Below are 21,257 nucleotides of genomic sequence, written 5' to 3'. Positions count from 1 at the left end.
TTCCACCAGCACCTTGGCGCACCTTGTCACTAGATTTTATCACAGACCTGCCCTCTTGTAATGGATACAATACTATTCTGGTTGTGGTGGATTTATTTTCCAAGATGGCCCATTTTATTCCGTTGAAAGGATTACCTTCAGCTTTTGTTCTTGCCAAGGAATTCCTCGAAAATATCATCCGTTTGCATGGATTCCCGTCCATACTAGTCTCCAATCGGGGAAGCCAGTTTATTTCTCATTTTTGGAAAAAGTGTTGTCAACTGGCACAAATCGACGTCAGACTCTCAACCAGCCACCACCCACAGACCGATGGTAAGACTGAGAGAACGAACCAGACCCTTGAACAATATCTACGATGTATGTTGCACCAATCGGAGGGTAATTGGAAGGATATTTTATGGGTGACTGAATATGCATACAATAACTCAATACACTCTGGAACTGGTCAGAGCCCCTTTTATACCCTATATGGACATCACCCTCGTACTTCAGACTTGGACTCACCTTTGAGCCTTGAAATGCCCGCAGTGGACCATTTGCATTCTACGATTACTCAAGCCTTCAAGGATGCAACTGCACACTTACAACATGCGAAAGGGAAATACAAAAAGAATGCGGATCTGCATCGAAGAGAGGCGCCTCCATACCAAATAGGGGATCAAGTATGGTTGGCTACCAAACACTTATCGCTCAAGGGACCTCGGACTTTCAATCCAAGGTATTTAGGCCCTTACTTGATCAAAGCTATAATTAACCCAGTGGCAGTCAAGCTAGATCTACCAGCTAACATGCGGATTCACCCCGTTTTTCATGTGTCACTTTTGAAACCAGTGCAACCAGGAACCAGATTAATAAAGTCACCAGAACCAATCCAGATAGATGGGGAGCCTGAATTTGAGGTGAAGAACATTTTGGATTCTAAGATCTCAAAATCAAACCTTTTCTATCTAATTGATTGGAAGGGGTACGGGCCTCAGGAAAGGTCTTGGTAACCCAGCGACCACGTACATGCACCTCGCCTAGTCAAAAGGTTCCATCGGAATCTCCTAAACAAACCGAAACCTCCAGAGGGAACGACCTTGGGAGGGGCCTTGGGGGGGGGGAGTGCTGTCATGATGCCTTCCCCCGGAGCACCAGGCCCAGCACCCCCGGGAGCAGGCATCATGCCCCCGGGTGAAAGCCCAGCGGCCCCTTATAGGGGCTCTTTGGACTCTGTCCTGGCGCCTTTGGCGCCAGGCTCATGTTGGACATCAGTCCTGGCGCCATAGGCGCCAGGCTCATAAAGGAAAGTGTTTGGTGCACTTACCTGATGCAGACCATGCTGCATACTCACCTGATGCAGACCATGCTGCATGAAGACCCAAGCCAAATGAGGCTTAGGAGGGACTATTTTACTGAAGGGACTATTTTGTTACTTGGGTGGGGCTGTGGAAGAATACTTACCTAGGACCTCTTCCAAGGCTATTTAAGCCACGCCCGGACAGCCACACGTGCTTCGCGTTGTTCTGCATCCCAGCAGCTGAACGCTCACCGTGTTTGCTCCTGCACCTGGACTCCAGCCACACCCGACTCGAACCTGGAACACCTGTAAGGAAAGAAGAGAAGAGAAAGGTGAAAACCAAGAACTTATTCAAACTTCTTACCTGCATCCGGAATCTTCACGCCAGCATTCTTGAAGAAAGACTTCCATTTAAAAGCATTGCGTTGCTCGCTGCAGCGCCGCGCTTCAGTCACCTGTCCTCGAGACATCTCCCTGCCCCATCGCGGCTGTCAGCACCGGTCGCCACATCTCTGCACCTAGGGGAGAGAAGAAGAGACAAAAGGTGAGCAGAGGGAACACAGGAGGAAGGCCGAATTTTCAGCCATAATACTTACCAGCTTTTCTTGGTGAACCATTCCACATTTCGGGTCGGCGCCACTTCGTTGGCAGGTACCGCACCCCGGCCCCTATGGGGAAAGGACAAAAGATATTACTGGGGAATTATAAAGATATTTAGAGGGGTCGCCCTCATCACTAACTCACCTGATTTTACCATCGGCAATTTAACCCCTCAACGCATCGCCTTCGTTCTGCACCTGAAATAAAGGACAGATCACAGGTTAGGAAGACAACATAAAAAGAGGCTCACACTTGAACTTTTGAATCTTCATACTTACGGCGTATCGCTCAGAAAAGTCAAGTGGATTTTGCCAGCGCCATTCTGAAAACCAGTGAAGTAACTGGACGAACGCGCGCCCCTGCAACAGAAGCAGGATGGAGAGTTCATCCTTCCAAACCATAAGGTGAGCTTAAACCGGGGGTTTTGGAGGAAGTCAGAGAAGAACGAAGGCGGGAAAGGGGGGAGCAAGCACACTATTCTGCAGACAGTTAATCCCCTTTCTCATCTGCAGAAGGATATTCCTACGGGCCAGTCAAGCAAGATTTGGGTGTCCTGTTCAATCGGTGGTCCGGGTTCTGCGCATCACGCTTGAAGAGGCCACAGCAACCCAGACTAGACCAGCGCCTCCGTGGGAGCCAGGTGCGCGTTACAGCTCTATAGTGGCACATGGTTGTGTGTTAAAAAATCGCTGCACAACGTAATTGAAGTGCATTGTTGACCGGTAAGGGAAAAGGAGAAGATGTATTCATCCCCCGCATTCCATTAATTCCAACAGACATGCCGTTCAGTTTCAAGTTCCTACAGTTCCCGGTCAGGCTGGAATTCGGTATCACGATCAGCAAGGCACAGGGCCATTCAATCAAGTGCACTGGTATCAACTTGGAATCTCCATGTTTCTACCACGGCAGTTATATATTGTGTGTTCTAAATTGGGTTCCCCCGCATCCTTTGTATATCTTTGCCCCAACTGGAAAAACAAAAAATGTTGTCTATAAACAAGCCTTACAATGAACATGTACTTTGGTAATATTAAACTCTAGGTCCATAGTTGTTGGCACTGTCAGCATCATATCACCCATCATGCTGGTCAGGAATCTCCATGTTTTTCTCACGTACAGTTATACGCTTCAGAATGCGTTTTGAAGAAGAACAACAAACAGTGTAATTGTGTTCTGTAGTCTTTTTAAGATTTTATTTTTTTAAATATTAGATAATCAAAAAATGTCACCTTTCCTATGGAGCCTTTCTGAAAAGCGTAAAGCTACCTTAGGGTATTTCTAACAAATAGTACCTATGAGAAAATGAAATCCTGGCCAACACTGGGTATATCAGCTGTATTGCAGCTAGTAATCAATAATACTGGACCGTGTTGCAGTGCAGAAGGTCAATTTTGCAAGGGAATCGGTAGGAAACCGTCTATTGCATGCCCCTACTCCCAGTGCTTACACCGAAGGAAATACTCTAAATGTGGATTTGTTAGCTCCCCTGAGGGTGAGAGCAGTAGTTTTTGGAATCTTCCAAATCATTTTGTAACTTTCAAATAGATAACTGTTCAGGTCCATTGAAGATTCTGTTTGAGTATTCTGTTCAGTTCAATATGTTTATTCGGATTAACACATCCACCAAGCAGATACATAATACAAATTCATGACATTAAAAATATACACATCGTCACATAGCAAATATACCATTATTGACATACATTACTTAAAGGTCCATTCCAATACAAGTAAACAGAGTACTAAAACACAATTTCTAAAATATTTAGCTCTTTTTAAAAAGGACAGCAAAGCCCAAGCAACATGTGATGAGTCAGCAGGTAAAAGAAAAAATAGAGCAGAGCGATGTTGTCGCATGTTAAAATGTCGAAATATGGGAATGATGGTGGCATTTCTAACATCCTTGTAGGCAGGACAAAACAAAATAAAATGCCTTAGGTCTTCCACAGAATCTCTGCACACTGCACAACTGACTAAATCAGAAAAGCCCTTCCAGCTAGCATTATTGTCCCTCCACAACACACTGTTAAACCGGGCACCGGTGATCAGCCAGCGGTCCACCTTTCTCGAACACAAAATGAGATAATGCTGAATAAGACCCACTCAGCCAATAACAGCATGGGCTCTATTAATTGGAATGGACATCTCCTTGCACTCCCGCTTCTCAATAACTGCAGCCACTTGTCATGCGGTAAGTGTGCAGATGGCAAAGGTGTGCTCGGGAGGAAGAAGTGCAGAACCACTGGATTCGGTCAGAAATTCACTTATAAAAGAAAGCCAAGGAATTTTGTGCCAGTTCTCCCTGGCAAATAGAGTCTTAATGATAAAACATGTTAAACTCATTTAACCAAAGATGTAGCCAAAAAAGGATCTGTGCTAAGGTTCTCTAGAAAGCCCACTTCCAATTCCTTCTGGACAGCAAAGTTAGGAGCAGACCCCAGATGTCCCAATAAACGTTTTAAAAAAATGTGTTTACCTGTACCTGTAAATCAGAAATTTTCAGGCAACCCTAAAGGGGGCTCCATACAGAACTGCGGCCTTTGTCCATATACCATAAACATTAAGTATCAGGTCCCATGGTTGACCATGGCACTGAGCCATAGAACGGAAAGCCCCACCCAAATATTGAGTCATCTTCATTTGTTGCTTACTAAGATGGGCTTGACCCATTACTACAGCTGAAAAGCGGAAGCCTTGATAGTGAAAGTCATTGACCCTCGGAATGACAGCTCCATTGCAAACCATGGGGTTCATTTTCACAGACCTCTTTCCCCTAGCACACACCATCACAGCAGACTTCACTGTATTGATGTTCAAATCCAAATTGTTCAGAAAAACGGAATAGGAATTAATCAATTTCTGAAGAGCCATTGGCATTCTGGTAATCAAAACCGTGTCGTCAGCATAGGCTAAGGTAGGAAAAGCCTTAGCACCCACCCTCAGGAAATCAGTCCGGGAATCCACCAGGGCATCATGTAAACCATTAATACACAAAATAAAAAGGACCAGAGCCAAGACACAACCCTGGTGGCCCACAGGTCAATATCAAAGCAGACTGGACATTGCCCCTCAGTCCCACTTCGCACACATGCACGATTTCTGCTATGTAATTCCTGCAACACAGTCAAGTTCTCCATTGGGCAGTTCATGGACCCAAGCACGGCCCACAGTTTAGACCTATTCACTTTATCAAAAGCCGTGCTCAGGTCCATGAATGCAAGATATATGCCGCAAGATATATGCCCCCCCCCCCCACAAAAAACAGAATTCGTCAGTATAAATTCAGTGCCTGTTCCATGGTGCTGACCCCTGGTCTAAAACCAAGTTGTATATCGTAAAATAGAATGTTCCAAGACCCAAGTTTCAATACGACCCACTAGCACTGGTGTCAAGCAGGGAGATGGGTCTATACGAAAGTGGACTAGCGGGATCCCCTTTTTTAAAAATAGGAAAAATGATGGCCGACTTTCAGGAAAGAGGATATTGGCCGGTCTCTAAAAAAGCTTAAAAGACATGGTTAACAACAGTGCCCAAATGTCACCCTGATCGTGACAATGGTTAGCTGGGATGGCAGCCGGGCCTGGGGCGCTATTACACGCTTGCTTAACAGTGGCCGAAGACACCTCCTCAAGTGTAAAATACAATGAAGAACTGGGGTTTGAACATGGCAAAGAAGAATTTATACCATAAAACTGACTAGTGAAGTTCTCCACCGAAGCCTCTGCATCCACATGAGTTCCCTTAGTGTTATTTGCAATCTTATAAACCGGCCCCCTGTTCACTAATTGTCACACCCCCGACGTATACACAACTCCTCCCTAGCCACGGAAGACAATTGTATTGACCTCTCCCACCTTGGTTGACACAGGCTCCTGATTGTAGAAACACAGGTACCACGAGTCAGCCTAAGGGGAGAAGAGGGTTAGGGAGAGGTTGTGGATAGGGAGGGGGTGTTTAGGGAGACCGGGAAAGCGGAAGTGGAGCACATACAAACAAGAAACAAACCATATCAGGCTTGCACCAATACTCTCCTGTCAGTATCCTTCTTGATTAGAATACTAATTCAACACACTGTATTTGCAGTTTTCCCTAAGGTAGCCACAAACATAAGCACATTAAACATGAATGAAACATAACACTGAACACTTGTAGACTCTTGAATCACAGAACCACATACTTCTTAATTAGTAATACCCCTAAAAGGTGTGCTTCAGCACTCCTCTCATGATACTTGAACTCACTGATCACATAGAACACAAGTATGCACAGGACAATGATACAAATTGAATGCAGCCACGAACAACATAGCGTTACTTCACAATATGACTTGCCCCTTGCTTTCACCCTGCAAATTGTCTCTCTCAGTCCTGAAAATACTCACCCGTGTTGTATTCACACTGGTATATGTACTCATAGACCCAATAATCATGTCCTTTTCCCAACCGCACTGCACTGAAGTGAATAATTCATAGCAAAAGTTCACAACGCGTTCCGTACTAACTTCGTCGGTAACGCAGAGTCACCAACACAAGCACATTTTATTAAACACTTATCTGAGGCCTGGGGGGGGCTTGCCAGCACCATCCCAGGCTGTGAAAAATCCTGCGTTGAAACAGCGTCCTGCCGTGCACAGCTCAGCTCTTCTGAAATAGCTATAAGTTTCACCGCTGGAACCGGGAGTGAAGAATTCACCGCCGGCCCTGCTCTGCATACCAACATCTCCACATGCTCTGACTGAGCACTCTGCTTCCGCCGGCCCGTGTCACGCCATCAATCACCAGCTGGCAGCACGGGCCGGGGAAGACGTTAAATCATCAGCAGGCTGCACCTGCTTACCCAGCCAACTGCCAAGCAAAAAATCATGGGAGCAAGCATCATGGGAATTGTAGTCTTCCAACCCCCTAAACACAAAATCCTTAGAAACAACGGTTCTTCACAGGCAATTGCCCTTTTTCCTTACACTAATTCCTCAAATTGTTTGGACTCCTGGGTAGACTCAGCCTCCAGTAAACAAGCCCAAGCTTCCTCGTCCAGCTCGATTTTCCTCTTTTCCAAAACTACACGGTACCTTGCTCTTGCCTGGATGATTTCACTTTTGGAACGGGCTGGGGATTTTAAAACCACCAAGGTCGAGTTTTATGCAGAGACACAAGCTTCATTAAACCAACCCTTCTTGTTAAACCTCGACCTTCCTCTTACTTTTCTGCACAAAACCTTTAGAAAACTCCCCATCAATTCCACAAAACTGTATGCTACATATGAGATGTTACCAGGATTATCTAGTATAGTCGAAATACGTGGACATTGCTCCGCCACAATTTTATAATGGAGTCCGCTATTGCAGCCCAGTTGATTCTCCTATTGGACGTCATATCAACCTCTGCTTAATTTGGAAAATTAGTAACAGCTTTCCTTTCCTTGCCCACAATCCCCAATAATTTAAGACTAATGGGGTGATATTCGCTACAGGGATCCCCCAATATTTCAAATTCACTAATTGGGTATTAAAATCACCTAATGCTACTATGTAACTGCCATTATTATTAGAGCTTTGCAGATCCCAGACCTTATCAATTAGCATATAAAATGATTCCAAAGACTCATCCGAAAGTCAAAAATAAATATTAGCAATTCTAAATGTATCACCATATATTGTAGATAGAATAATCTAAAAAAAATGTCTCTTGTTAACAAGGGTAGTTTTGGCATATATGATTAGGTTGTTCTTGAGCCATACGATCTGCCCCCCAATAGGACAACGCAATGCAGCTTTGTTTTCAGGAACAATAAAGTAATATAGACATTTTTCTGAACATGCTCTTGAGGGCAAATAATATCAAAGCCTTCCAAATAGTGATGACAGACATCGTCAGCATCTTATGAGAAATTCCAGCTAAGTACCAACACAAAAAAGTTCTTTGCTGTCGGGTTGTGGTGCATAAGGGTGCATAGAGGAAGTATTTGGCCTCCTGTCCACTATGGGGGACAACAAATCTCAGTCTAGAACAATCAGATTGTTATCAGATACAGCATTGGTACTCATGATATTATAGGTTCTTGTTGGCGCAATGTTAGTACGGTAACCCCCAGACTCTTGCTCAGTGAACCGTATGAGAGAAGGGTTGCTGGCCGAACTGGTGTTAGATGGCTGGGATCTATACGAGTGCTCAGACCGAGGATGTATACCCAGGGTCATAATGTCTCACTTGCTGATAGAAAAAGGAACAAGATTAGTGGTAGTCGATAACCTACGAGCAGATGATAGCAGGCTAAAACTCCCCAATGATCCTTGAATTTGGATATTGGTTTCTGAAGGAGACAGGGATCTAAATTTGATAGCCAACAAAGCATCTGTTAACGTCTAATTAACAAATTCAATTTAAATTACATCTGAGCTGGTTTAGAAATTCTTATGGTATGAACAGTGTCTGAGTGTATGACAGAAACACTGCCACGTGTATCGCATTGCCAATGTAAGCCGATGAGAGTCAACGAGCCATTAAACTTGTTTTTTTGGGTTGCAAGTTTGGGTTGCCAGTTGGATAGACAGTGTTTAGTTAACTGCTGGTCCATTATGGATTACCACTCATCAGGATCAAACTGCTGGAAAGCTGCTTATCAGTTGTCAATTGCTTTGCTCTTGAGTTTGATGCAATATTAAGATAAGCAGCCGATTTGTTAGTAACTGAAGAGCTATCAAGATTTAATAGTCCCTGATTGGACGAACTATTGGACAGGACTTGGGATCATCTGAGATCTTGTCATCTTTATGAACTGAGGCCTTAATACAAAAATCTAGAACCTTTGGCATAGCAACAATGGTTTGTGACAAATTTTAATTCTGATTGAATAGCCATTCTGGAGATTGGTAAATTGATGACTTTGTTAGGAGAGTTACTTGGAGAGCTCAGATAACCACTGGGGCCAAGAGCTCAAGACCCTGTGAAGATGTTTAAGTAACAGCCTCTTTCAATTGACTTACAGCCACATTGACTTTATTGCCTTCTAACCTATATGGATAGTCATCTAATGTGCCCTCATGTGGCAGAGCCCTTTCTGAGTCAGCGTAAGGTATTCAAATTCTCAAATAGGAACCAAATCACAAGGATCCTCAGTAGACAAAGGCATACATCTATTTGAACAATTAATACATTTGTGGACTATGTAAGGTTCTTCATTGGCGAGGTCAGGCTTGTCCTCCTTTACTACCTCCACTGCAGGCCCAGCAGTACAGCACTGATCAACTATAGCCGCCTTTGGAAAGTTTTCATTCTTAGACAGCTGGTTGCGGGTTTCATTTCTTATGGGCTGGAAAAGCTCATGATGGACAACATGTGTACCATATAATTGCACTCTCCATCCTGGTGGGCATGCCCTGTAAGTTCTTCTACAGGTGTTCTGGCCATGAGATATGCACACCATAGACCACTTTTATAAGTCCTAGCATCCAGACATTTCATATTGGAAGCATGGCCTTCACACGATATAGCCATATCAAAGTCAGATGACAAAGTCTCGATTTCAGTGATAAGGTCATTTGCAGCTATTGAAGTGGCTGATCTTTCAGCTGACATACAGGATGGGGAGCAAGCATTTTCTTGCACTTGCACATGATAGCTTAATATCTTAAATATGTCTTCAGGGGCAATTACAATAATTAAATGAGGTGGCGGGCCCTTTCATGAATACCACCTGTGGGTGCACAGTAAGGCACAGCGTAAACACAATAAGGTTGTAGAAAAATGAATAACCAATGTAGCTAGGCCAGTCACAAACACCAGCACTTGTGCCTAGCTGGGGGGGGGGATTTATGTTTCAATCCCTTTCAATCCCACTCCCTCGCCATACAATATATACAGTATGTATGTGTGAATAAGTGTAGGTATATAGGAAAAAGGAGATATTTCTTTGCAAGCAGTAATTTGGCCCTGGCATAAAAATCACAAACAAAGCCAGTCATAATAGATCCCCTAACTGCTGCCCACCTCTCAAAAACCTCAGTAGTCACCATGAATTGGGGTAAGTGCAGGACTCTCACCATTTCTTGTTAAAGTCCTATAGCTCTATGGTGGCCCTCATGAGCTCTTCCTTTGCTTCCTCGGCTGGAGCAGCACAGATACAGGAGAGGGTGTCTGCACTGACTCTGCAAACCAACCAAGCCAGAAACAGACAGAATGAGCCACAGCGATGGCAAATTTCTAGGGCCCCGGGCTCTTGAAATTAGAGCCCAAGGCATAGAGCAAGCTCCACACTGGCTACAGACCTACTGCCTGACAGCTACTCCTGCTTCTGTTACTTGTCATCACCCTACGAACGCCTTGCTGTTCGAGGAAAGGACCCAGAGTTGAAAGAGATCCTAAATGCATATGTTACTCTTTTGCTGATGTTATCCTACCGCAGCCTTGTCATACCTGAACTGGGATCTACTTTTGAAGGTAAGGTGCAACACATATTCAAAGGACTATGCACCCTCATTGTGCCATTGGAAGCACAGATGATCAACACATTCAAATTCAGTACAAAGTTAAGACCATTGGAGTGTACTTTAATTCTCATCTGCTCATGACTCAGCAGATTAATATGGCTGTGAGGTGTGATAACTATTACTTGTGACTTATTTGCCAAATTCAGCCTTACCTAAAAACACTATCAGTTAGGCACAATAGCAAGGGTCATCATTGATATGCTAAATCAGATAATGCCAATGCTATATACATTGAAGACCATGTTACTTAATATCAAGCATACGTTACTTTCATTCTTTGCCACTTGCACACTGGCATCTTGTGGCTGCTACAATTGCCTCTTTAGTTTTTATATCTCAGGATAATCTTTCCCTCAATATCTGAGTTCAGAATTTGCTTTTATAAACCAAAATGAACACTGCGCAAGACCCAGTTTAACTTATTTTATGTTCCTAGATTTTGGCTCAACTCTGCCGGTGACAAAAGCTTCTCGATCAAGGCACACACATGTGGTACTCACTCCCGGTCTCTGGTCTCTGTAAGAATTGTTAAATGTCTTACTCAGTTTAGGAAGGAACTTAAGTATTTCCTATTTGAGACTATCTCTTTATTTAGTCCAGAGTTATTTCATCCTTCAGTACCCCTATATGTTCTCATGTGCTTTTATGTTGTTGGGTTTTAGTGCAATAGAAATAACATAGCCATAATCATATGGCTTATGCATCATGAAAGCGGCTACTGAATTGGCTTTTGACAATCATATTATTTCTTGGTGGAGAAAAAAATGAGGTACATCAACTATGTTTCTGGGGTAGGAAACTGTCCATTTCCCATGGAGCTGATGTGATATGCCCTCCTCATGATAACTGCGTTCACCACTGGATTCTGGAATGTTGTACAGAATAGCTCTTGCAGGCATGCTTTTAGGGTACTATATTCCAAGCCCTCGACAACCAACCGTAATGTTGTTTTACCTATTCCTGATATCAAAGTCTTCAGGTTTGCCTGTGACAAAATAACTCTAGTGACTTTGATGTCCTTTTCTTTTCCTTTATAATTTCCATGATTGCTCTTTTAATAATATCCACTCTTCCCTAAGTCACAAGGTAGGAGCAGATGTTTTCTGTCAGTCAGCAGAGTCTGAATTTGGTGTTTTTTGTGAATGTCGAATTCATACCCACCCGAAAGTCTCTACTGGTCACCATGTATTCACGGCCAGAATTAGAGATATTTTCGCCTATCTACTGAGGTTGTTCCACAACATGGGATAAAAAGCCTTAATTTTCTCTATAAGCACAAGTGTACAACTTAGAGAATAATGTATGATAATGTGAGTCAAAAGTTATCACAACATTACTACATACCTATGTATTGTTTGGTATGGTGCAATTTACAATATTTGAAGATGATCTCAGGGTTGCTTAAATGTATCTAATGATTTATTCAAGAAACATGCCCTTTCATGTCATTCTTAAAGTACCAAGAATTTATATAAATAGCAACATATTTGAATATGTTTTAATTCAATATCTATGAAGGGAGTCTCCTTGGTTATTATTTATCATACACATTTGCTTTTACAGATGTACAGATGATAAAGTCAGAATCTTCCTGTTCTGTTCCACCAGAGGCATTTTCTCTAAGTTCACAGGAGTCTGTGATCTGCAAATTTCTGAAAGGTAAGAGTTCTTTGCTGATCTGTACAAACAAAACGTATGTGTTGATGCAAATCAGTGATGTTGCTGATAAGGAAACTAATTTATCACTCCAGCACAAATACTATTTTTTATAGTGTATAAGTTATAATGTATGCACAAAAGAGATTTTTAGGAGTATGAGTCTTTCTGTGGCTTTACTGGAGAGGCAGGCATCACTTTCAGGCCTACTTGCGGATTCACATACAAATACATCTTGTAGCATTCAGTGGTTGTTAAGAAGGAAGTGGATAGTTATATTAAAACAACCCGATTCTTTTTGTATTGTTGTTAAAGGTTGAATTGATATTTAACCAATAAAGGAAAACAAAAAAAACAAAAAAACGATTCTATGGTTTAGAACATTGTCCAGTTTACCCAATTGCAGGGTTGAATCTTTTCAACTTGCCATTCAATTTTTGGCCCAAACACCTGCAGAAGTTTAATAAATGATAATGAGGACTGGTTCCTGTGGGAACTTCTGAAAACATGCACGCAATCTAGCATATCCGTACAATAACTTGAGATAAAGACTACTTTGATGTTTTTTTGGATTTAATCAATTGCTCACACACACTATTTTCATTAAAGTGTTTTTAGTTATACTACTTCTGTTTTCAATGACTGCACGATGGAATTCAGTGGCTTCTCTCAAATATCAGTTTTGCACCAGTTGGGACGAACATGTCAGTCATTTTTATTCTTTTGTCTTATTAATAACAAACCCAGAAGTTATGGCTCAGACCAATTCGAAGATCAAGGGAAATCCTGAATGCTTTTCTAGAACCATTCTGGAGAAGCACGAAATGGGCAGAAATCTGCTAAAACAGACTCTTTAATATTCTCTGCAGCAAACCTTCTCTAGTAGGCTTGGCTGATTAACACAACATTATTGGCACTGCCCAAATAAGTGTCCAAAGGGATCAAATAATTACCTCTATTCAAGCAGACCGTTCCACGGTCCTTGGCTGTACGTTTTAAATAGTGTCTAGTTTATTTTCATTGTTGCGTTGCCATGTGTTCCATTAATTTATTTTGTTATAATATTCTTGTCAGTTTGCGCTGTATGTATTATGATATATATTGAATAAGTATTGTCATATTCATTGGTGGTATGTCTTGCACATTGTAGTTTGTTAGTTAGTGGGCTTGTTATTTATAAGGGTAATCCCAGTACAACAATAAATTGGTGCTGAATTGATAGTTAATATTGCTTCTTCAGATTCTTTAGTGCACAAATCATCAAGATGCTTGTTTTTACACAGTCAGTTATATGTCGAACCTTAGGAAAACTGATAGAGTGCTATTGATTATTTAATATTCTGCTGACTAAAATATTGTATTTTAATGCATGCTTACACGGTTGTATTGGTCTGAATAAAACACTTGATTGATTGATTTAATGATGTATGTGCCTTCCTGACAATAAGCAATTGCCTCATCATCCTCTTTTGTTGAAGGAACATTGTAGAAGAAATGTTAAATGATATAAGGTGCAAAATTAAGGCCAACCTCTTGTGTGAAGAATTTGGTTAGGCTATTAGTGAAACAGCCACTTGTATAATGACATTCATGTTCTTCAAATATGGATGTTCTCTTGCAAACCATAGTATTTGGCCTTCTAAACTGAAACAACATAAAACAAAGCCTTAAAAAGGTACGCAGCGTGAGGATTATATTTAATCTGTTGTGTGTGACTGCTGTAGGAAGTCATTAGTAACAGGAAGCATTTATGAACGATATATTATTTTGTTGTGAGGTCTCTGCAGTGCCACTGTGCTAACTTCAAAGCAGAGGAATACAGTATTTTCCTTTCTTCCACTGTCTCCTTAGACAGGAGGGAATGCACCATGAAAAAGCCTGCACCCCACTAGGCAGCAGACATCTGAAGCAGAGAGGACAACTGCTGAGTTCCGTGCTAGTATATAACAGCACAGGAAGCATGGAGCTGACAGAACCGATTAGTGACTCCAAAGCTTTTAAAGGATATGGCAGCAGTCAGCATTTGGCCTTTCAGCTACAGAAGCCTTCTGCCGAGTGTGGCCTTCCTCACAGCCATCACTGGATCCAGGGGCCTTTAATATGATATGATATATGATATGATATGGCATTTATAACGCGCCTATACACAAGTGTTTCAAGGCGCGACGAGGCAAGGGAGGGGGGGGACAGAGGGAAGACAGACAACGATCTTACTAGGCCAGGTGTCATTCACATCGCGCAAGTGCAAGGCAAGGGGGAAAAGGAAAGTGTGTGGGGGGGGTGCAGTACATGGGATAATAAAGTAAAAAGATAAATAAAAGAGTGGCCAGCTAGTGGCAAATGCAGGGAGAGTGCAGACATAAGCGCTGGTGGGGGGACTGTAGGGATACAGAAAACAGTCCTCAGGTGCAGGGGTTGCCAAGGAGGCAGCGAAGGCGTGCAACTGGCAGTGCTTGGGCCCGATAACAGATGGGTGGCCAGGTAACCAGTGCAGTATCAGCATCAGGCAGGACTTCAGCAGGAGAGGGGGAGTGACAGCAGAAGCAAAGAGGAAGGTTTTAAGGTGCTTCTGGAACCGAAGATGGTTCTTCTCAAGTTTCAGGGTTGCATGTAACCAGTGCCATTGATAGTGCAGATAAATGGACATGTACTTTTTTAATAAGGCCTTCAAAGTTGAGTTTGAACCCATCCACAGTGTTTAAAATGTACATTCATTTTTTTCCGCTGGGTGGGTGATAAATAGAATAGGCTACTGCACATGTTTAACCTGTAACAAATATGGGTATGGGGGCACAGGCATGCTAAGGCTGGTTTCAAGCCTCTCCATCAGTGCATGGCTGTTTAGTTTTTCATAAGTCAGTCTGCATGTCTTATTTGATTGTTTGGTGTGATGTATTGACATGGGGCAGGTGGCCTTCCTTTGATGCATTTCTCACATGGTGTTGTAATAATGACTGAGGCACACCACTGATATGTAATTTTGACCAAAGCCATTTGGGGGTGATTTCTTGCAAATGATGTATGCATCCGTAGATGATCAGTGAATGTTTTGGCATGCTTAGTGCCCTGAACTCACAGCATTCTCAAGGCTCCATGATGAGGGCTCTTTTAAAATGGCAACCTAAGTCTTTTGGGGGGTGTGATTGTTTTGCAAATGGTGCATTAATGCCTAATATTATTAATATATATTGTGCAGCGCTTTAAGCCGCTAAACTGCAAAGGAGTGATGTTTACTCTATGGGACACAGTAAACTTTATTACTCCTAGAATCGGTGATCATGATTTTGATCAGGAAATGTAGCTACAGACATACAATATAAAATTAAGGAACACATATAGAATATGATTGGCTCAGTCTCACATCACGAAGTCAAGCAGGGAAGCTAGGATGTGAGCCCTGGATTCATGGTGCCACAGTTTACAATTTAGGTAGCAGAAAAGAATGTATGTGGCTTTCAACCCTGAAAGCAATTTTCACAAAGAGTGCAGGGATTACATTATGGAGGGGCTATTGGGACATAATTCAAGATTCATAAGTGTATATACTGATCACTGAAATGTATACATTACATACAGAGATGTATAGATCATACATTGAGATGCATACATTAGATACTGAAATATACACACAGTGTGCACAGAGAGGTATATACTGTATATTGAGAGACATTCATTATAAATTGAAAGAGATACACTGCATGCTGAGATACATTCCTTGTATACTGAGAGGTATATACTGTATAGTGAAATTAATATATGATATATTGACGTACGTAAACATACACATTGTACACTGAGGCACATGCATTGTATACTAGATGTATATACAGTACTCAAAGATGAATACATTATATATTGAAATATATGCACTACATACTGAGATGCATACATTATATGCTAAGATAGCTCAGGGGCAACGTGCTCGCTTTGGAAGCAAGACGACATGGAGCACCACAGGTTCGATCCCCGCGTCCGCGCTTAGAAACCTGTGGGTATTAAGCGCATTATAAATAACCTATCATATCATCATATCATCATCAGTATACTGAGATGTATTAATTGTATATTGAAACATATACACTGTACACTGAGATATATTAATTGTACATTGAGATGCATATACTGTATGTTGAGCTACATACATTACATATTGAAATGTATACAATGTATGCTGAGATATATACCATACTCAATAAAACAAACTTTAAGTTGCACTAATAAAAACCTATGAAATTGAGTGAAAAAAACGTTGTTAAAGGGACATTATGGTGGCTATGTAAAATAAAAAACAAAGAAATTCGCCACTTATGGTAAGCTAAACCACCATACCTTGCTCCACCACCATGCACTGCTAGCACTAACACCCAGCACATCATAGATGACATCACAAATTGAAAATGTAGACGTAGACCAACAATCCAAACAATCAGTATACACATTTTTTACACGCAGTATTACTTTGCAAAATTAAATACTGTTTTCAGAATTATACGACAATATTGTAGATTATAGATTGTACCAAAAGAGAAAACTGTACATCCTGTGTAAACAATTCACTTCAACACCTCACAGGCATTGCAGGACAACATTGTATACGGTGAAGAACATAATTTCAAAAGTTAGTAAGTAAACAGTACCTTTGCATTTCATTTGTAAACATGCAGTATGTAATTCTAATAAATGTGTGAAAATGTTACATTACTAAGTGTAAACCGTATACATTATAATAGAATTGATACGCACTCTGAAAGGTCTAGAACTATACTTCCCAAATGAAAATATAGGTGATGAACAATGTACTAATGGTAAATAAAATTATATAGTTTACAAAACAATACAATGCCACTCCAGTAGGAGGTCAAATCTCAAACTTCACCCATGCATGGGAGGGGACAACGTCAGACAAGTGGGTGTTGTCCACCGTAGCAGGTGGCTATTGCATTGAACCTTTGCAAAGACCACCCAGCTACCCGCCAAAACACAGAAAGATGACGCCAGAAGAGCGGTGCATACTATTGGATGATGTAAAGACCCTGCTAGAAAAAGACGCCATAGAGATCGTCCCAGCAAATCAGGTGGACAAGAGTATTTATTTAACGTGCTTCCTTGTGCCGAAGAAAGACCTCTACATGCGCCCAGCAAACAAATATGTCAAACCTCAAATGTTCCGCATTACCACGCTTCAAGAGGTAATCCCCCTCTTAAAATGGGGGGAGTACATGGCAACATTGGATATGACAGATGCATACTTTCATATTTTAATGCTCCCTGCGCACCGAAAATAGCTGAGATTCAAAAGCAGGAGTTCACAACCAGTTCAAGATGCTCCCCTTCGGCACCGCCTCAGACCCAACAGTATTCACAATGGTGCTTGCAGTAGTGGTAGCACACCTCTGGAGAGAGTCAATCCCTGTGTACCCTTTTTTTCACACCACAATAACTGACAGACATTTTATAATACAGTACATTATATCACAGTGCAACTCTTGTTTGTTTGTTCCCCTTTCCTCCCCAATTGCCCCCTCCCGTACCCTGGACTACATTACACCACACAATTCTACAATCTTGCTTACTCTCCATCAGTCTCTATAATGTCTGACCTTTCACGTGCAGGACTGTGTACCGATTCTCGGTTATCTAGTGTGGTCGTGACCAGCTCTGCAATCAACTGTCTCCAGGCGTTCACCCCCTCCCACTCACGGTCTGAACTCCTGTCAACTGCTTCTTGCCACGCCACTGTCTCCGCATTCACCCATTTCAGCAGGTCCTTCCACCATACTTGCGACAGAGGTCTGGTCTGTGCTTTCCATCCCATCGCGATTCTGCGTTTCACTAATATATATGCCAGATCCTTCAATTTACTCACATGTTTTGCTCTCTTGGGCCTTACAAAGCTCCCCAGTAAACAAGCCAAGGGGGATCTGATCTCAAAGGTGATATCTGCCTTTGCTAGTGTTTGAGTCAGCTCCTCCCAGAATCTACCAATCTGTATGCATGCCCAGAACATATGGACCAGATATACTTCCACCTCCCCGCACTTCGGACACAATTGCTGTTGGCTACGTTTTGCTATCCTATTCGGGGTCAAATATGCTCTATGGGTTATACATAATTGGATCTGTTGGAGCCTAGCATTTCTTGACACCTTTTTGTGCTACACAGTAGCTCTCTTCCACATCACGTCAGACAATGGTTCTTCCAAATCTGCCTCCTATTGTTGCCTCGTCTGTCCCAACTCCGACCCCACCTTGGACATTAATAGCTCATTGTAAGTGGGTCTCTGAACCCATGGGAGCCCAAATAGCCATCGGAACGCCTGAGGAGCCAAACCATTTGCCAGAAGTGGAAGATCATGCAAAGTCAGATGGCAACCCAGGGGAATGGTGTGGTTGAAACTGAAACTGAGACTTATGTAAAAACCCCTTAACCTCCTCTGAGATACGGCAGGGACAACCACATACAATAAAGGTGGAGTTCAGGGGTCACCGTGGGAAAACAGACTCGTTAAAAGTCCAAGGACCAGTAGACCCGCAAACCGGGCAAACACCAGCTAAATCGGATGTCAGCATTTCAACCAGAAAAACAGTTGAAACGATGCGATGCAGTGTCCCTGTAAAGAAGCCCCGCTGCACAGTTTCAGCAGAGAACGGGGTCTATGGAGGGGCCGCGACCCCGACTGATGCAACAGGGGGTGGGTTGCCACGAACGAGAAACTTAGGAAGCCCAACGCCTAACGGGCACATTACAGGGAACATTCTCGAATTACCCACGTACCTGCAAGTAGAAGTCCCTGGAGGGAGTATGAATGTGGCGGGAGGCGGGAGACGAAACGGGAAGCCATTACTTTCGGCTTCGTATGAAGAAAAAGGGGGCGGGCTTGGGGAGGGTTTTATAGCATGCATGACCAAAACCCCTCTAATTGGCTAACCAAACCATGTGTATTTAAACACCAGCTGGAGAAAGGAATTGCGGATCACTCTCGTTTGTATTGCAGAGCCAGAAAGACGTGGAAGAAGGAACTTCGGGAGGCCTCTGGGCGTATGAGGACTAGGAGCCGGAGATTGCTGAACAAACCCTACCACTTCCAGGTGTCAAGACATAGGAGAAGATCTCAGTAAAGCCAAAGGAAGATCCTAGAGAAGAAGCTCTATTAAGAACTCTGTCTTCCTGATTTAAACCAAATTATTTTTTTGTATGTCAGAATAAAGACTGTTTTCAGTTAAAACTCCAGCCTATCTGCAGTTTGTTGTCACACTCGTATATCTGCGAGGCCTCATGCCCACCTTCTGACACATCATAAAATGTCTCGATCGTCTCCACTGGCTGCATAGGTCTTTCTATCCCCGGCCATCTACGCCTTATATTCCTTAGTAGGCAGGAATATGTAAAGCTGTTGCCCTGAATGCACCCCGGTTTCTCCCATCAATACTTCCAACTCCTTAGGCGAACCCTCCTCCATAAGATAGCCCACCGTCTAGGTTCCTAATATTTCCTCACATTCAACCAAAATTGGTCACTCATCCCTTCTAGCACCACCAGTGGAATCTGCGGGGAATACGTTGTGATGTTCCCTATCAGTTGGCAGGCTCTGCACCACATCTTACATCCCAACTTCATTAACCTGGGCGCCCGAGTTATGTGTGTGTCAGGTATCCATATAACTTTGTTCAAAAAGAACTGGGTTCTTGTTCTTTGTAACAGTCTTGACTCTTGTGTTTGTTCGTCAGATAGCCATTTAGCCACAAATTGCAACTGGCTGGCCACGAAATATTCTTCAAAGATGGGTAGTTTTATTACCCCCAGTTCATACGAGTTTTGGAGCTTACAAAGCGCCACCCTGCACCTTGAGTTATGGCACAGGAAGTTCCTATATATGCAATGCAGTTTATTGAAGAATGATCTCGGTATTGCGAACGGGACATTTGTAAAAAAAAAATGGAGGAGTCTCGGGAGCACCACCATCTTCAGCAGTGCTGCCCATCCCATCATGGACACCAGTAATCTAGCCCAAAAGGCTATGGAGTTTTCAATCCCGTTCATTGTTCTCACCGTGTTCCGTACATGTTCTGTCTGAGGATCATGATAAATATCCACCCCCAAATAACAGAATCTATCCAATTCCCATTGGTTTTGCAGCACCGGCAGCATGCTTACTGACATATCCACCTAATGGAAACAGACTCGATTTCTGTGGATTAATTGTTATGCCCAACAAAGCAGTTTATAGCTCCATCACATCCAAAACATATTGCAGATGTGTCTCAGGATACTGCAAGTAAAGAAGCATGTCACTGCATACAATGAGACGAGATGTCTTCCTCTCGGTGTGTCTATCCCTGCCTCCCTGTGCTCATGCAGCAGCTACACTGCCAGTGGCTCTAACGCTAAAATAAAAAGCATCGGAGACCACGGGCACTTATTTAGCGGCCATTGTTCTGAAATGACTGCGCCCCTCTTGACCCAAGTCACAGGTTTGTTGTTTAACAGTCACACCCATTTAATATATGCCGGTCCCATACCAAACCTTTCCAACACCGACAGCAGCCATGGCCATCTAACCGAGTCAAACACCTTAACTGCATCTAATGATGCCACTACACATTGTTGTGTATCTCCTTGGGTAAAATCTATTTCATGGTGCAGTTTCAGCAAATAAACTGTAATATTCCTATGTGTGACGTATCCTGTCTGGTCCAAGTGTATCTACTTGGCTATGATTGGTTTGAGCCTCAGTGCCATTACCGCTGTGATTATCTTCCCATCCCGATTCAGTAACGAGAGAGGTCCATATGAGCCGCAGTCTGTCTTTTCAAGAGGGGAACTATCAACGACTACCTTAAGGATCCGGGCAATCTGCCCATTTCCAAAGATTCCTTAAGCATTTCTAACAATGGGGCCATGATATCCTTCTTGTATTCTTTATAAAATTCACCTGGGGGTCTGTCCGCCCCTGGGGCCTTACCTGTCGGTAGTTCTTTAATCACATGCTCTAGTTCTTCTATCGTAATGGGGACTTCCAACCTGTCTCGGTCTTGTTTACTTAGCTTGGGCAGGTTAATCGCACACAATACTTCCTGTATCTCTACCACATCACACTCTGAGGTTTCTTCATAAAATCGCTTATAATATTCATAAAAAACATTTATTTACTCCTTCTTGTGTTTTGCACAACACTCAGTCCATTCCCATCATTGCTCTGACTGTCTCCCGTTTGTTATCGCTTGTGTAGAGCGATGC

At 42.6% G+C, this 21,257-nt stretch overlaps 1 protein-coding gene across 3 annotated transcripts in view; it reads left to right on the top strand.

The window, feature by feature from the left end:
- PIK3AP1 (phosphoinositide-3-kinase adaptor protein 1) overlaps positions 1–21,257 on the top strand; it is a 1,287,206-nt gene that overhangs the window by 759,482 nt on the left and 506,467 nt on the right. For all 3 annotated transcript variants that reach the window (XR_011268600.1, XM_069610572.1, XM_069610573.1), the window contains exon 9: positions 11,928–12,023. Coding sequence is in view for 2 of the 3 variants with exons in the window: in XM_069610572.1 (XP_069466673.1) it covers positions 11,928–12,023 (96 nt within the window). In the remaining variant the exon portion in view is untranslated. The remainder of the gene's footprint in view (positions 1–11,927; positions 12,024–21,257) is intronic.

This window comes from Ambystoma mexicanum, chromosome 8, assembly GCF_040938575.1.
Source record: "Ambystoma mexicanum isolate Mex_15411 chromosome 8, UKY_AmexF1_1, whole genome shotgun sequence".
NCBI lineage: Eukaryota > Metazoa > Chordata > Amphibia > Caudata > Ambystomatidae > Ambystoma > Ambystoma mexicanum.
The sequence above is the reverse complement of the archived record's forward strand: the minus strand, read 5'-3'. Positions and strand labels throughout refer to the sequence as shown.